This window comes from Oryctolagus cuniculus, chromosome 1, assembly GCF_964237555.1.
Source record: "Oryctolagus cuniculus chromosome 1, mOryCun1.1, whole genome shotgun sequence".
Taxonomy (NCBI): domain Eukaryota; kingdom Metazoa; phylum Chordata; class Mammalia; order Lagomorpha; family Leporidae; genus Oryctolagus; species Oryctolagus cuniculus.
In genome coordinates this window covers 234,921,211-234,937,455 of record NC_091432.1, presented here as the reverse complement: position 1 = coordinate 234,937,455, position 16,245 = coordinate 234,921,211, and the positions used below count along the sequence as shown (strand labels likewise).

Sequence of the window (16,245 nt, the reverse complement as noted above, 5' to 3'; positions counted from 1 at the left end):
AGGTCTTCCATCCACTGGTTCACTCTCCAAATGGCTGCAACAGCCAGAGCTGGGCCAATCCGAAGCCAGGAGTTTCCTCCGGGTTTCCCATGCAGGTGCAGGGGCCCAAAGGCCTGGGCCATCTTCTACTGCTTTCCCAGGTCATAGCAGAGAGCTGGATTGGAAGTGGAGCAGCCGGGACTAGAAGTGGCACCTGTATGGGATGGGATGCCAGCTCTGCAGGCGGCGGCTTTACCTGCTACCCCACAGCATTGGCCCCTCAACCATTTAAAATTATTTTCTTATTTAAGAGGCAGAGAGACCAAAGAAGAGAGACAGAGTGCTCCCATTTGCTTGTTCACCCCCAAATGTATGCAATGGCCAGGTCTCAGCCGGGCTGAACCCAGGACCTGGGAGCTCAATGCAGGTCCCACCCATGGGTGGAGGGACCCAGATGCCTCCTAGGGTGCACATTAGCAGGAAACTGGAACCTAAGTGGAGCTGGGACCGGAACCCAGGCACCTGTTTGAAGTGTAGAGTTGGGACCAGCCTTGTGGCATAGTGGGCTTAGCCTCCACCTGCTGTGCTGGCATCCCATATGGGTGCCGGTTTGAGTCCTGGCTGCTCCACTTCTGATCCAGCTCTCTGCTGTGGCCTGGGAAAGCAGTAGACGATGCCCCAAGTCCTTGGGCCCCTGCACCCATGTGGGAGACCTGGAAGAAGCTCCTGACTCCTGGCATCAGATCGGCGCAGCTCTGGCCATTGTGGCCATCTGGGGAGTGAACCAGCAGATGGAAGACCTCTCTCTCTCTCCCTGTAACTCTACCTCTCAAACAAATAAATCATACAAAATAGGGGTACAGTCCTGTGACATTAAATAGCTTTCCATTGTTGGACAGCTTTGACCACGTGCATCTCCAAAACTTTCTCATCGCCCCAGACTGAAACTCAGAGCAGACCCAGCCCCGCGTTCCCCGGCCCCGGCCCTGGCATCCAGTGTCTGCTCTCGAGACACTGGGAACCCACACAACACAGCGCTTGTGCTCTGTGTCTGGCTCAACCCCCCGCGCACCCTGTCCTCTAGGTTCAGCCCATGGGAGCGGCTGTCAGGTCTCCCTGCTTTGCAAGGCGGGGTAGAAGCCCATAAGGGTGGGCCACCTTCTGAGGACCCGTGCGTCAGCCTCCCACGTGGCCGTTACGAGCAGTGCTGCTCTGAGAGGGGCCTTTGGGCACCTCTTCAAGCCCTGCGTTCGGGTCTTAGGGCACAGACGTACCCCACTCCCGCCATTCTGTGCTAATTCCCAGGGAACAGCCGGACCACTTTCCACGCGGCTGCCTCCCTCTGCATTCGTTACCAGCAGCAGGGCACGGGGGTCCCAATGCCCGCCCTCCCCCACCGCCCACACTTGCTGTTTCCTCTTATCTGCAGCGGCCGCCCTGGGGTGGGAAGCGTCCCCTGTGGTGCTGTGCCTGGGTTTGCCACAGCGGAGGCTGGGGGGGGGGGATCCGGAGGTGGGGCCAGGGCGGGGGTCACACTCGAGGTCAGCTCCCAGGTTCCCACGCCGGCCATCGGGGAAAGCTGTCTCGAATCCAGAGCTGAGTCTGTCTGTCCCTTTCCAGCGCTCTAGGCCCTGGGACGGGGGCGCCGTCAGGCCTGGAGGGAGAAGCCTTCCTCCGCTCTCCAACAGAGCCACCAAAGCCTGGGGTGACAGAGGGCGAGCCCCTCCCCGCGTGTGACTCAGTCTCCCCAGCTGGAGCACTAGGCAGGTGGGGTCGGAGCAGTGGTTCTCAGCGGGGCGCCGTGCAAGGAGCTTCCATGGGCGGCTCCTGTTTCCCAGAGCGCCTGGTGATCCCGATCAGCTGATTGACAGAGCTCTCCCAGCCCCCGCCCCGCCCCTCGTCCCCAGCGCTGGGCTCTGTAGGTCCGGGGCAGAGGCGGGGGGGGGGGGGGTGAGGGGTGGGGTGTGTGTGTGTCTGGATTTCCGGGTTTCTCACGAGCCCCGCAGGTGATTCTGAACATCAGGCACATCTTGGAAAAACATGGATCAGAGCAGCCCGTCTCCGGCCTTGCTGTGCCTGCAAACCACCGCGGGTCTCATTAAAAGGCCCCCTCCGACCCAGCGGGCGGGCGGCAGGGTGTGAGCAGGCCCTGCTAACAAGCTCCCAGGCACCCCACCTGCAGGAGCCGGGGACCAGGGTGTCCCCAGGCCCCCTCCTCCCCTCCTGAGGCATCCCCAAGGCTGGGGCCCGCCCGGCGGCACACACAGCCAGTGAGTCTGCCCGGCCGGGCCGGCTTTAGTGCTCTCCCTCTCCTGGCTGTGCTGTTGCAAATAAATCGCAGAAAACTCCAGGAGGGGACGGGGCGGGAGATGGCAGCTGGGCCGTCACGTGAGCCTGGACAGCTCCCAGCCTGGAGCACGGAGCTCCTGGGCGGAGCTTTCCCAGGGGCGTGTTCCAGTGTCCCTTGCCAGGTGGGCTTCCCCCTCTTGCCGTGCAGGTCCCTCCCTGTAGGTCCCTGGCCTTCCCCTCCATCAACTCCACAGCCTCAACAGAAGTGAAGCTCCCGTCTCTGCAGGAAGTCCCCGGGGACAGGCTCTGCGCATCAGCCCCGCATCCTGATCCAATTCCTGCAGCCGGGGCGGCCCTGGCTCGGTTTGGCTGCCTCTGCTCCTCCCTTACACCCCAGCCCTGCAGCCCTGGGGAGAGTTAGTTTCCACCAGGCCCCAGGGCTGGGAGGGGTCGGGTGGGGGGCTTCCCGGGGGAACATCCAGGCCAGGGAGACAGTGAGTGTGAGAGCGGAGCTGGCACCTGGGGTGGCCCTGCGCTGCTCCTCCTGGCCACCCGCCTCGGCCAGGTTCTTCCCAAACGTGAGCTTTGGGCTGGGACCAGTGACTCACAACCACAGTCTCACAGGTGTCACCATTTGCTCCTAAAGTCCCAGGGCCTCACAGGACCCACAGGGGTCCCTGGGCGCCAAGCCCCTCCCAGGCGTTCTCCAAGGCACCGGATTCCAGGGACAAGGGCACTTTTTGGGGTGCCGCTGTGGCTGGTCCCTGGGGAGTTGGGGTCTGGGATCCCATCCAGCTTCAGGGCTTTCCCGTCAAGTTCCATTCCCCCAGGGAGTTGACGTGTGTGTGTGTGTGTGTGTGTGTGTGTGTGTGTGTGTGATGGAAGCAGGCAGGCAGGAGGTGGGGGGCTCAAGCACCCACTGCTTCTCCTGCCTGGGTGTTTCCCGAGCACCGGCCAGGGTGGAGACACTGGCTGGGGGCTGGGATGCTCCAGCAGGGGCAGGTGGCTCCCGGGCCCTGGAGGCTGCCCCCGCGGGACCTGCGCAGTCACCCTCCCACAGCCTCTGGAGAATTCCCAGGCTGTCTGTGGGGGATGGGCTTTGCTCCGTGATGTTTCCAAGCAGTGCCCGCCTGGGAAGATGCCCGTCCGGAGGGGAGGTGGGCTTTCCTCACGCTGAGAGGGGCTCTGGCCCAAGTCTCCTGGAAAGTGGAACCAACGCCAGGCTGTGGGCGCCCGGGGGTGTTTGCTGTCCGTGGTGCTGATGTCACCGCCATCGCTGTCCCTGCTGTCCCAGAACCCTGATGTCAGTGAGGACGCCTCTGTGCTGACTCTGCCCGAGCTGTGAAGTGCTGTTCTGGCTGCTGGGCTCCAGGCGCCAGGGGCGTCTCTGGTTGTCAGGGACGTGGCCCTGAGGACCTGCAGGCATGGGACACCTTGGCCTGCAGGTGGGGGTCTGGGCCTGGGCTGGCTTGGTTTCCACCGGAACGGGTATCCCCCGGCCCGAACCCTGGGTGATGGTGTGTGTGTGTGGGGGGGTGCTGCAGAACCCCAGGTGTGGGGGTCACAGGTGAGCTCTCGCCCCCTCCCCTCAGGGTCTTCTTCCTGAACGTGCCCCTGGACTCCGTCATGGAGCGGCTGACGCTGCGAAGAACGGACCCCGTCACAGGAGAGAGGTTGGTGCCGGGCTCCTGCCCCGGCTGGCCGCTGCCCTGGGGGACAGTGGCAGGGACGGCGCTGTGACCATGGCCAGGGCTCGTGGGGCTGGACTTCTGGGCAGTGCCTGCAAGAGTAACCAAGAATTGAATGTCCCAGGGCTGGGCAGCAAGCCCGGGGCACGGGCAGCCCACCCTGCGGTCACAGCCTTGCCCTGCTGGGGCGGGGGTCCCCAGATTCTCTCTGTCTACCCCTGCAGCCTCTCTATTGGCGGGAAAACACCCTCCGAGGTCCCCACCAGCACGATGCTTCCTCTCCCCCGTCTGCCAGGGCCCTGTTTCTCAGCAGGAACTCTGGGGTGGGGGTGGGGGTGGGGGGCGAGAAGGAAGCCTCTGTAAGGTGCACGCCTGCACCTCCATGTGGCCCTGAAGGCCCCCGCCCGCCCCTGCGTGAGGCTCTGAGGCCCCTCCTGCCACCTCCACGCACATCAGTGGCTGTGATGCCCCCTCCCCCGTTGGACCACAGGCTCCGTAGAAACAGCTCAGCGCCCGCCTCGCCGACCCTGGTGCTGCCAAGAGCAGGGGATGCCAGCCCCAAGGCAGCCGTGTGTCACATGATGCTTGGGGGCTGAGAAGGGGAAGCAGAAGGGGTGGGGGAGGTGGGGAGGGAGCTGGCCGCCGCGTCCCTGGGCCCTGACAAGAGCGTGCGCACAGCCGGCCCCCAGCAGGCCCTTGCGGCCGCTGCCAGCGCCCACCGGAGCGCCCGCCTCTCCCGCAGGTACCACCTCATGCACAAGCCCCCCCCGACGCTGGAGATCCAGGAGCGCCTCTTGCAGAACCCCAGGGACTCCGAGGAGCGGGTGAAGCTCAAGATGGACTTGTTCTACCGGAACGCGGCCGAGCTGGAGCAGTTCTACGGGCAGGCCGTCACCGTCAACGGCGACCAGGACCCCTACACCGTCTTCGAGTACATAGAGAGTGGCATCATCAACCCCCTGCCCAAGAAAGTCCCCTGAGGGGGCTCCGAACGGGCACCCCGAGAAACAAGTTACCCCCCACCCCGGCCCCGACCTTCTAGAAAGTTCCTCAGGCCAATAAAGTGCTTCGAGTGCAGTCTCGTCTCCTGGCAGGGGAGTCACAAGCTGCAGGCCCCCCCGGCGTCCGTTCCCTCCCCTCTCACCAGCTGGAGCGGCTGAGCGACCCTGGGCAAGTTCCTTCACCTCTCCAGGCTCCCGTCGAATGAGAACAAGACAGTAACTGCCTCCTGGGGCCGTGGTGACAGGAAGTGAGAGAGTCCACGCGTGGCTCTTCCTGATACGTTTCCCACGAGCTCTCTGAAGGCTAGGAGCAGGGCCGGGCACGCGGCAGACATGTTCGTCCCCCAGGTGCATCCGAGTCCGCAGGTCCCTCAGTGGACACAGCGTGGGCCTGGCTGTGCCAGGTAGGTGGGAGAGAGGGCAGCACCCAGGCCTTCCCACTGTCGCCATCCGGGCCTGGGGGCCGTCCCTGCTGGCTGGGTGCCGCCGGCCAAGCCAGGCCCCACCGCCTCCTGCAGCCGGTCAGGTTGTGCTTCTTTGGGATGTGCCTGGTGTGGTGGTCCCAGGTGACGTGACCGTGGGCTGGGCCGTCCTGGTCCGGGGAGGCCGGCTCCTGTGGCTGCAGGGCAGACATCTCGCTCCTTCCCCAATCAGCTGGCTGTGCGTGAAGTTCGCCAGCCAGGTCCCATGAACGTCAGCTCGCGAGAGAACAAATCGCTGCTGACGCCGGCATCATTACCGGGCTCATTCAGCCTCTTTCGTCTGGAGCTGTCACCTCCCCCTCGCCCAGCTCCCGGCACAGCGCCTCGCTCACGCCTGCGTCTGCACCCCCCGCAGTGGGGAATCCACGCCGCCCTGGGGAGCAGCCGCCGCGGGTGTTCTACCCTGGCCCCCAACCCTGGGCTGCGCCTGCCCCAGGCTGGGCCCCACTGCTGTGCTCCTCCAGGAAGGGGCCCCGCTCTTCCTGCAGCCCGGGGAGACCACTGGGGTGGAGGAAGCTCGTGCCCTCCTGCTGCAGCCAGCAGGCTCCGAGGGAGCGCTGGCTCATGCCCTGCCCTGAACAAGATGACAGAGTCGGAGAGGGAGCGAGACCATCTTCCCGTGGGACGTGCCGACCCCTCCCCTCGTGGCCCAGGGGCTCAGCCCAGGCTCCCAAGTTGAGGTTGGAGTGGGTCCAGTGCTGAGTCTGCAGAGGAGCAGGGCCTGCTTTTTGTCTTATTATTTGAGAGGCAGAGAGAGAGAGAGAGAGAGAGAGAGAGAGAGAGAGAGAGAGAGGTTCACTCCCTAAGTGCCTGCAGCAGTGAGGGCGGGGCCAGGCTGGAGCTGGGCTGGGTCTCCTTAGTGGGAGGCAGGGACCCAGGTACTTGAGCCCTGCGTGAGCGGGGAGCTGGGGTCAGGAGCTGATCTGGGCACTGAGGCGGGACACCTGCCAGTCACCTGGTGTTTGGAAAATTCCATGGTAGGAGCACTTACCCTAAGACCTCCTCACTTCCCGCGTCCTAAGTGTGGCCCCCGCAGCCCCTGCTTCTCTGACGTGACTGTTCCAAAGCCCAGCCACGGCCGCAGGCTACAGCGTCCCTGCTCGTGGGGCTCACTCGCTGACCAGCCTGTCCCCGCTTAGGCCCAGTGGCGCAGACGGCGCCATGCCCTTCCTTCCTAAGGCCTCAGTTTGTTTACCCGTGCCCCCTGGGTTTACCCATCATCCCTTGGGTTGTTCCTCAACTTGGCTTAGCCTTGCTTCTCCCAGGCTGTGCGTCCCAGGTGAAAGCCGCTGTGAGGTTCCCACCATGGGCGCCGGCTCGCTTCATCCACGCAAGAGTTGGGCAAAGCAGAAGCCCCTCACCCGCCTTGCACAGACGCGGGAACTGAGGCTGAGAGAGCAGTGGCTGCCTCTGGCCCCACAGGCATGCCCTCTCGCTGTGTCCTCCAGCTGTCACGGCCAAGGTCGCAGCTGTGGGGAGCAACCCGGACTGGACTGAGTTACTGGAATTAAGACTTATTCTATGCATCTGCTCTCCCACAATATGGCGCTGAGAAGGGAAACAGCTTCTACACAGCTGCCTCCAGTTCAACCAATAAACTGTAGGACCTACTCCTGATTGGAGGAGAGCAGCGTACTCGGCGTGTGGGCAGCCGAGTTGGGATTGGCGGAGGAGGACTATAAAGGAGGAGAGAGACGGCATGCATGAGGAACATCTAAGGGGAACACCTGTGCAGTCCCCGAGAGAGCCGGCCGGCGGTGTGCCGCTCCCCCGCGGAAGTGGGGAACGTGGCAGGGGGAACCGCCCTTCCACGGAGGTGGAATGGATGGTAGCCAACCCGGGAAGGACCAGCAGCAAACCCGGGAAGGGCCGAGCAGACGAAAGAACAGCGCAGGGTCCTGTGTCGTTCCTCCACGAAGACGGGGAGCGACAGCAGCCACAGTCCAGCCCCGGAGACCAAGCTCCAGAGGGGCCCACGGGGTTGGACCCCTCCTGCCGCAGAGGCCACAGGAGCTGGTTCTGCTCCGTGGAGGGCACCATAGCCGCATCTCCCAAAAGGTGAACTGCACAGAACCGACGCTTCCCTCCACCCGTCCCGCGCTGGGGCAGTGCCACGCCCGCCTTTGGTTTTTTAATCTTCCATCTGCTGGTTTGCTCCCCAGACGGCCACAATGACTAGGGCTGGGCCAGGCCAAAGCCAGGGGCCCGGAACTCAACCTGGGTCTCCCACACGGGGCCCAAGTACCTGGGTCATCACCTGCTGCCTCCCAGGCGCATTAGCAGGCAGCTGGATCAGAAGTGGAGCAGCCGGGACTCGAACCAGTGAACCAGCGCTCCCACATGGGCGTGGGTGTTGCTGGCAGCTGCACTGCTCCCTGGGCCATAGTGCCAGCCCTGCCTTGCCTGGCCTTGAACGCACACACGTGCCTGGGAGACACACCCAAGCAGGTGGGGAGGGAGGGGGGACCGATCCTGGGTGTCCTTCGCCAGTGAGGCAGACCCTGACGGCCCACGCCTTGCCAGCCAGGAGTCCTCACGTCCCCCGGGGAGCATCTTGCCCACCAAGCGGACAGAGGGGAAGGAGGAGGGGTCACCTCCCGGGCCTGCCTGCGCCGTGGTACACCGGCTGGAAAGCACTCCAGTGACGGCCTCCACCCTAGAGGGCTCGCGTGGGAGAAGGGAAGGTGGGCAGAACCCCCTTCTTCCCTCCCACAGCGGCCCGGGGGGAGGGACGAGGCCTCAGCCCCGGGGCCAGAGCGCCTCCCTATCTCCCCGTCTCCCAGGGATGCCTGTTTCACAGCGGGAGACACCGAGGACACCCTGGTATATCAGCACCGGGGACCCGGGGTCACCCTGGTGTATCAGCACCGGGGACCCGGGGTCACCGCTCAGGCCCCTCAGGGAGGGGCGCAAGCTGACGCGTGCTCAGGTGCGCGCGCCCCAGCCAAGGCGGCTGCCGCCCACCCCGGGACCATGGCAGGTGAGAGGCAGCCGGGGCCTGCACGGGAGCCTTCAGGCAGAGCCCGGAGGGGCCGCCCCGGATGCCGAGACGCACAGAGGACTTGGGCTCAAGACCTCACAGCAGACTCTGCTCTCTGGAGCAAAGCCAAGTGTTCCCAGGAGCAGCAGAGACGTGGTCACCTCCAGGTAGGCCCCACCCTGTCTCCCAGCTCTGTTTCCCAGTCCTGAAGGCTCTGAGGGTGGCGTGAAGCGTGGAGTCCTGGCCGTGTCCACCACTGCTGTTTCAGGGGCTTCCTCTCAGCCCTCTCTCCAAGGAGAGAACCAAGGCTCAGCAAGTCCGTCCCAGGAATAAGCACAGGGTCTGAGGAGGTGACCAGAGGTGGGTCACCCAGGCCCTGTGCAGACCAGCGTCAGTTGGCGGCGTAAGGTATCTCTGGATCACACTGTGACCGACAGCAGATGGGTGTGGGGTGGAGGGGAGGGGGAGGGGGAGGGGGAGGAGCAAAGGAACACAGCAGTGTGTAACACAGGGTCAACTCATGGGGCTGCTGAACAAGTGCTAAATGCATGCAGGGAGCCAGCAGGTGTCTGCTAAACGTGGGAGATTTTAGCTCCCATCAAGCAGAACGAGAGGGGCCGTGACTTAGTGGGTTTAAAGCACCACCTGTGGTGCCGGCATCCCACACGGGCGCCAGTTCGAGTCCCAGGTGCTCCACTTCCGATCCCGCTCCCTGCTAAGGCACCTGGGAAACGCAGTGGAAGATGGCCTGAGGGCTTGGGCCCCTGAACCCATGTGGGAGACCTGAGTTCTGAGCTCCGGGCTCCAGCTTGGCTGGGCCGACAGATGGGCCATTGTGGCCATTTGGGGAGAGAACCAGCGGATGGAAGGGCTCTCTCTCTCTGTAACTCCTCCTTTCAAATACAAAAATATTTTAAAAAGACATAAATGGAACAGCTGGTTGCTTCAGCTCACCCTAGTTTCGCTGAATTTGTGTTGGCGGCACAGGCAGTCCTGACATCCAGTTCGTCGTTACCCTGCACCAGGTGTGCTCTGTGTATTCTTCCCCATCCGTCACAGATGTCCCTATGGGGTCCCCAGGAGACCAGGCTAAGCCCCGCCTTCACAAGTCAGCAGGGCCCCCAAATGGGCAGCCGGTTGGGTCCTCTCCCCCATCGGGGCCTGGCGGCGCCCCGTCGGGGCCCTCACCGTGCTGCTCCGCCCAGCACAGCGACGCACCTGCTGCTCAGATCAACGCCGCTCCCGAGAACCCGCACGTAGCTGTCGTGCCCCAGCAGGTCCTGTGTGAGGAGACCCCAGCCCCATCCACCGCACAGGGTCGTCGGAAGGAGACTCCCGGCTGCCCAGTCCTGAAGGCTCTGAGGGTGGCGTGAAGCGTGGAGTCCTGGCCGTGTCCACCACTGCTGTTTCAGGGGCTTCCTCTCAGCCCTCTCTCCAAGGAGAGAACCAAGGCTCAGCTCGTCCGTCCCAGGAATAAGCACAGGGTCTGAGGAGGTGAGCAGAGGTGGGTCACCCAGGCCCTGGGCCTTCGTTTTTGGTGAGAAAAATCCCGGCCTGACTCCCGGCCCCAGTGCTCTGGAATGCGCGCTGGCCACAGGAAGTCCTCTTCCTTGCCAGCCCCTCTTCTGTCAACCCTGGCCTTGGGACAGCACCCCCCCCCCCCAGCCTCTCGCTGTCGCCCCTTACAGGTGTGTCTGTTTTTCTAGAATAGTGTTTATTTGTCTATTTATTTTTGAATAAGCAGCCGGAGGCACACTGAGCGGACTCCGGGGCAGCTGCCGGGGCCACCGTCCCCCATCCCGGACATCTGCTCTTCCCCGCTCCTCGCCGGGCCTGGGTGTTGCCACGTGCGCACCTCGGGCTGGCAGAGGCTCCTGGGCTCTGCTGCAAATCACGTGAACCCCACAAAATACACACACGATGTACAAACAATTCTGTTATTTATTTATTTTGAATAAAAAAAAGTGGCCAAAATAACAATACTAGTGGCTCTGCATACAAAACACAATGTATTATTTCACATTTACAAAACCGCCGTTATGTACAGCACTGCAGACTCGGGGACAGGCGTGACGCAGCGAGGGGAGGGGAGGGGTCCAGAATGAGGAACAGCGACCGGTGCTTCCCACTGCTCGGATCAAAGGCAAAGAACAGACGTGGAGCCTCTTGGGCCATGGACTAAACAAGGGGCCATCCCGCCCTCTCACCTCATCTCCTGGGTAGCCCTCCCCACGCCCCACTCTTCCAGAAGCTCAGCTCCAGCTCAGGTAAGAGGAACAGAGGGCCAGAGTGCCACGGAGGGGCACGCGGGCTGGGTCAGCCCAGGACACCCGGTCCCTGAGCTCTGGCCCCGGGGCGTGGGCGGCCTTGTAGGGAGGGACCACCGGAGAAGCGAAGCTCTCTGCATCCTGGAGGTGGGGACTCACTCACGCGTGGCGCTGGGTGCTGCAGGGGTGACAGGGGTGAAATGGCCCCGGCCCTGGGAGCTGACAGTCTAGTGGCAAGCCCTGCACACACACACACACACACACACACACACGATGGGAGAAGCGGCCGCCATCCCAGACTGCGGGATCCTCCAAGCACTACGAGGTGCTTTTTATTTAAACACTGAAAGTCTAAGACACACCACCTAATTAAATTAGATGATAAGGCTTTTTACAAATCTCCTTTCCATTTCAAAAACCGTCAGACATAAACCAACATCTAACCCAAGCCCAGCACAGAGGCCGGCCCGGGCCGGGGGACGGTGGGCCCACCCCAGGGCCGACCTTCCCGCGCACAGCGTGCTTCCAAGCACTCGCCCTTCCTACGGCAACGCACAGGCCTGAGCCAGCGGCTCGCAGAAGCCACGCTTTCTCGCACGCAGTTCTGCGCGGCGCAGGAGCCCCGGCTGGCGGTGCGCGGGTCGGGTCGGGTCGGGGAGGCCCGGGCCGTCACCCCCTCTCCCCTCACCCACTGGGCCACGTTGCAGGGTGCTCTCCGTTATGTAAAATACTCCTAGAAATGAACACCCGTGTCCAGGACCCCCAGCCTGCCCCTCGGACACGCGCTATCACAGGCGGACTGCCTCAGCCCATGCCGGGGGACCGTGGGGCACGGCTCCCACTGGCCACACCATTTCCTGCGTGGCCTCCCCTGGAGCACGGCCTCGAGCGGAAGGAAATGCGGGCTAAGGGAAGGCGAGCTAATCAAAGGGGCTGGAGCGGGATGCCGGGCCACACAGAGGCTCTTCATCGGGCGTCTTTGGGAACAGCCCCCTCGTGTTGCGGCTGCTGACGGCCACGGCGAGTGTTCAGAAGCAGCACCGTCAGCGTGCCGGAGGGAGGCCAGGTCCCAGCCCCGACGGGGACGTGCATCCGCGCGTGCACGCGAGCCCGTGGCCTGGGAAGGGCCGGCTGCGGCAGCCCTAACCCGCGTTCGGGCACTAGAGGCCATCTGTCCTCTCTCAGCCCCAGGCTCTGGCCGAGGGCTGGGCAGCACACTGAAGCTTCCAGAAAGCACACTTCCCAGGTTTCGGAATCACGAGGGCCTCGGGCGCTGATTTCCTCCAACAACCACAATGAAAACAGCTCCCTTTGGGTAGCTCTTTAGAGGCATGTTAAAGCCAGGCAACCTTGAGGAGAGGGTGGGATTCCGAGCGTTCCCGTCTCCCTGGCTTGCTCGGCACCCCTGACAGAGGAGGAGCAGGGTGAGCGTCAGAGTGAATTCTAGAAGCCACAGAGGCTCAAAATAGCCCATGGGGGGCTGAAAGGAAAGACGCTCATTTATTTGGTTATTCACTGTCTGCGCCTTTTAATATGTATTATTTTTTAAAAGTCATTACTTATTTGAGAGGCAGACAGACCAGCACCTGCTGGTCACTCCCCAGAGGCCCGCAAAGGCTGGCGTGGGAGCTGGGAACCCCATCCGGGTCTCCCACGTGGGTGGCAGGGGCCCAACCGCTTGCGCCACCATCACTGCCTCTCGGGGTGCACATCAGCAGGGAGTCGGGGTCAGGAGCCGGAGCCGGAGCCGGAGCGGGAAGTGCACCGAGCACTCGGCTGTGGGGCCGGGGGGTCGCACCGCTAGGTCAAACGCCCACTCCTGTGTGTGCTAACCGCGGCTGTAACCCCTGCAGCTTAGCCTTAAGTGGAGTGTCTGCCTGTGATGAACCACTCTGGCTCGGGGGTAAGAGGTGGGGGTGGCAAGGAGCTAGAAGCCAGCCTGCCTTACTGCAGGCTCAACCAAGCGACAGGGAGACGCCAGCCAGGAGCTGCAGGGCACCCAGCTGCCGACAGCTACGACTCCTCCCGGTGGAAAGCAGCACTACTTAGCAGTTTCTGCCAGGAAGGGAAAGCCAGCACCCAATTTAGACAACGGAACCCACTCTCCTCTCAGAGCCATCGTAATGCTGAGGGGGCGCGAGGAGCAGGCCCCCAGCCCCTCTGTGGGCTGAGAGAGAGGGCGGCGGCAGCACGGAGAGACGGCCCCGCAGGAGCCAGCAGTGCCTCCACTTCCTGGGCCACCCCAGAGCGGCTGCGGGGCGCGGGGGCTCGCAAGACCACCACCACATTCCTCTTAACAAGCACCAGGAAGCCCACCTCCTTCGGGACTCATCTGATACCATTATCATCACAACAGAATATACTTTAATATTTAAACATTAACCTTTAACATTCTTTTAACCAAATTAACCTGTCAAACTCGCAAGTAGATCCAACCTACATACTTCAACATTAATATTCTCAAGAGCTTCTTAGAGGGAGAAGCAGACAAATGTCACCCTCAGCCCGGAGCTTCACTCGTGGTTCTAATAACTTCTGACATTGCAAAATAATTGGTAGTTTGGCAGCTGTAATAGTCGGTACGGATTGCTTGACGTCTGGGTGGTGGACACAGGAGGATTTCAGCTCGAATATCAGCGTAACAAGCTCTCAATCTCTTATCTGGAATAATAGGAACAAATTAACCCCAGGCGGAGAAAATGTGATACACACGTGGATACCAGACTCTCCAAATGCAACGGTGTTGTAGCTAAAAGGTTCAACTGCGCAGCCTCTGCAGCTGCACTTCAGTGCAGCCCAGCGACACTGCTTCTGCTAAGCCTCCCATTCCGCAGCTCTGCCTGAAGCCCACCGAACACCAGGCACAGCTCACGTTGGACATAAAGAGGCAAGCAGGAGTCCTGGTGTCGCCCCTCTGTCCAAGTAGCACTGACCACACCCTGTCACCAGGCAGGCGAATGCAAACATGCACTGTTGCTGGGCTGCGATGGACCCCAACGTCCTCTCACTTCCCCAGCTCCACGGCGGTGGGAGAGGCTAGGGGATGGACCCCAATGTCCTCTCACTTCCCCAGCTCCACGGCAGTGGGAGAGGCTAGGGGATGGACCCCAATGTCCTCTCACTTCCCCAGCTCCATGGCGGTGGGAGAGGCTAGGGGATGGACCCCAATGTCCTCTCACTTCCCCAGCTCCACGGCGGTGGGAGAGGCTAGGGGATGGACCCCAGGGTCCTCTCACTTCCCCAGCTCCACGGCAGTGGGAGAGGCTAGGGGATGGACCCCAGTGTCCTCTCACTTCCCCAGCTCCATGGCGGTGGGAGGGGGTAGGGGAAGGCCTCCCAGTGGTGAGCAAGATCCCAGCAGACAGAATCTGTCCCAGCAAACGCAGCGCCACGGCCACTCCCACAGGCACCAGATACCTCTGGAGATCCCTTTCAGTTACTCTTGATAGTTACATTTCTCAAAAATGCACAACTGCTTTAAATAAAAACTTAATGTAAGTTTTAAACGGCAGCAGCACAAAATCCTGTACTCACTGCGATACCAAAGAAGTGGACCTAGGCTCACTAACTCCTGCAGATCTCCAGCGTCCCTGCTGCACCTGCTGTGAGGCGAGGAGCCAAGCACACAGGCGACCTCGACCACACCACGCTCTGCACTGCTGCACAAACACTGTTCTTGCAATTTCCTCCAAAATGAGAGGAAAAAAAAAAGACAGAAGACCCCAGCAAGTAACGAAACACGCGAGACCAAACGACCACCTGAACTGGAACCCAGGCGTTCGAACACGCCTCCTGAGGGCCCACACGCAGTGTGTATGTGTGACACATCTGTGTCTCCACACGGTGAGGCCAAAATGCCATTCACTAAGTTGGAAATCGTGTCAGAGCGAGACAAGAGCGACAGCACAGACAGGAGCAAATCTCACCCTCGTCTCCACTTCACTCTGCGGAAACACGGGCCCCAGACGTCTCCTGAGGCCTGCACCAGCGCCAGTCCTTAGGAGGCTCAGCTAAGAATCCAGAGCTCTGCGTTCCAGAACGTCTGTTTCAGTTTCTCATTAAGAGCAATTCACCAGAGTGCACGTCTGACATCTCCTCTTAGTAGTCCACAAAAAAAAAAAGAAAAGAAAAAAATAGAAGCAGGCTGTGCCCCGGTGCCAGGCGGGGATTCCCAGGCTCTGTCCCGAGCTCACCACAGTGGCACCGAGCACAGGTCTCCACTTCTGAGCTGAGAGCCGTCTCTCCCCACAAGTCTCTGGACAGACTCTGACCTTGGACACTAAATGAAACGTCTAGAAATGCCAACACTAAGAACACTGAACGTTTTCAATTTAATACTAAAAACAGAGGTTTTCCTTCTTCTGTGTACAAGTATCTCATGCAGGCCACCACAGCTCAGTCTGAAGCAGGCTGGGACGTGGGCAGACTGGAGTACTTGACATCTTTCTATGTGTTAAGAAGCTGGGCCAGGCAATCTGACGACAGAGGAGAATTAAAAACAAGTCACTACAGTTAGTAATTAAAACCGTCACCTGATCAGTTGACACATTAGACCAATGTCAGTCTTGGCTTCAACTTCTTAAAAATACAGAATTTTTAGAAAATGTTTTCTGTATGCATGAAACACAAGGACAGACAGGACACCCACCGCAGCTGTTTATGGAGAGAAAGCTTGAGCGTGCAGACACTTTAATATCTGTCGGCACACGCACGCACGCACGCACCGGGGAGTCTGCGCTCTGCAGTCAGGAGGCAGGAGTAAAGCCTCGCTCAGCCGGGCGAGACCCTCTCCACACGCGCAGTGAGAGCGTTCTGCGCCTAGAAACGTCAGGACTTCTTTTTGTTCAAGCCACTCCGGTCCAGACACTGGGGAAAGGGGACCCCACGTGTGAGCCGCTGGGGGCCAATGTTCAACTCAGATGGCCCAGACCCCGCACGCAGTGGCTCTGCAGCACATCCCGAGTCCCCGGGAGGGAGCCTGTGTCAGAACCGAGCTCCAGGGGCCTCTTACAGTCTCGCAGCGTCCACGCCAGGGGCAGGCTGCCTCCAGCACAGCCTCTCCTCACGCCACGGGGCATCTTCCACAGCAGAGTTCGTGCCCGTCCACCCGCCGCGCTCGGCACTCAGAAGACGGGGGAGTCACAGAAGGGGCAGGGGCTCTGCAGGAGCCTCTTGATCCAGTCAGGATCTGCAGAAGGGAGACAGGAGGGGTCGGCAGCCGCTCCAGAACACCCGCCAGGCCGGCGGTGCTCGCGGCGGCAGGGAGGGGGCAAGCAGGGCCCAGCTCTGCCGCCACAGCTCCGGGTTCTTGAGTACTCTGTTCTGGGGCCTGCGTGGCCACCATTCCAACGAGTGGTTTCCACAGACAATGTGTGATGAAACCAATGTAAAGAAAGGACCGGGGCAGAGCAGGTTAAGCCACCGCCTGAGACACCAGCACCCCGGCCACATTCCACAGAGGAGCACCAATCCACGTCCCTGCTCACGCTACCAGAAAGCGGTGGAAGACGGCCCAAATGCTCGGGTCCCTGCTACCTCAGTGGGAGACCCTGATGGAGT

At 61.5% G+C, this 16,245-nt stretch overlaps 2 protein-coding genes across 14 annotated transcripts in view; one reads left to right on the top strand and one right to left on the bottom strand.

The window, feature by feature from the left end:
• The window catches only part of AK8 (adenylate kinase 8), a 134,433-nt gene extending 119,608 nt beyond the window's left edge, over positions 1-14,825 (top strand). For all 12 annotated transcript variants that reach the window (XM_051835365.2, XM_051835363.2, XM_051835370.2 and 9 more), the window contains 2 exons: positions 3,861-3,941; positions 4,699-14,825. In XM_051835365.2, the coding sequence (XP_051691325.2) occupies positions 3,861-3,941; positions 4,699-4,936 (319 nt within the window). In that variant the 3' untranslated portion in view covers positions 4,937-14,825. The remainder of the gene's footprint in view (positions 1-3,860; positions 3,942-4,698) is intronic.
• Positions 10,343-16,245, bottom strand: part of GTF3C4 (general transcription factor IIIC subunit 4) — a 23,664-nt gene continuing 17,761 nt past the window's right edge. Inside the window, exons 5-6 of one of the 2 annotated variants that reach the window (XR_007915401.2) lie at positions 15,698-15,874; positions 10,343-13,347 (exon numbers count right to left, since the gene is read on the bottom strand). Coding sequence is in view for 1 of the 2 variants with exons in the window: in XM_051835356.2 (XP_051691316.1) it covers positions 15,810-15,874 (65 nt within the window). In the remaining variant the exon portion in view is untranslated. Of the gene's footprint in view, positions 15,875-16,245 lie in introns of both variants that reach the window. The other variant, XM_051835356.2, reaches the window with a different exon arrangement.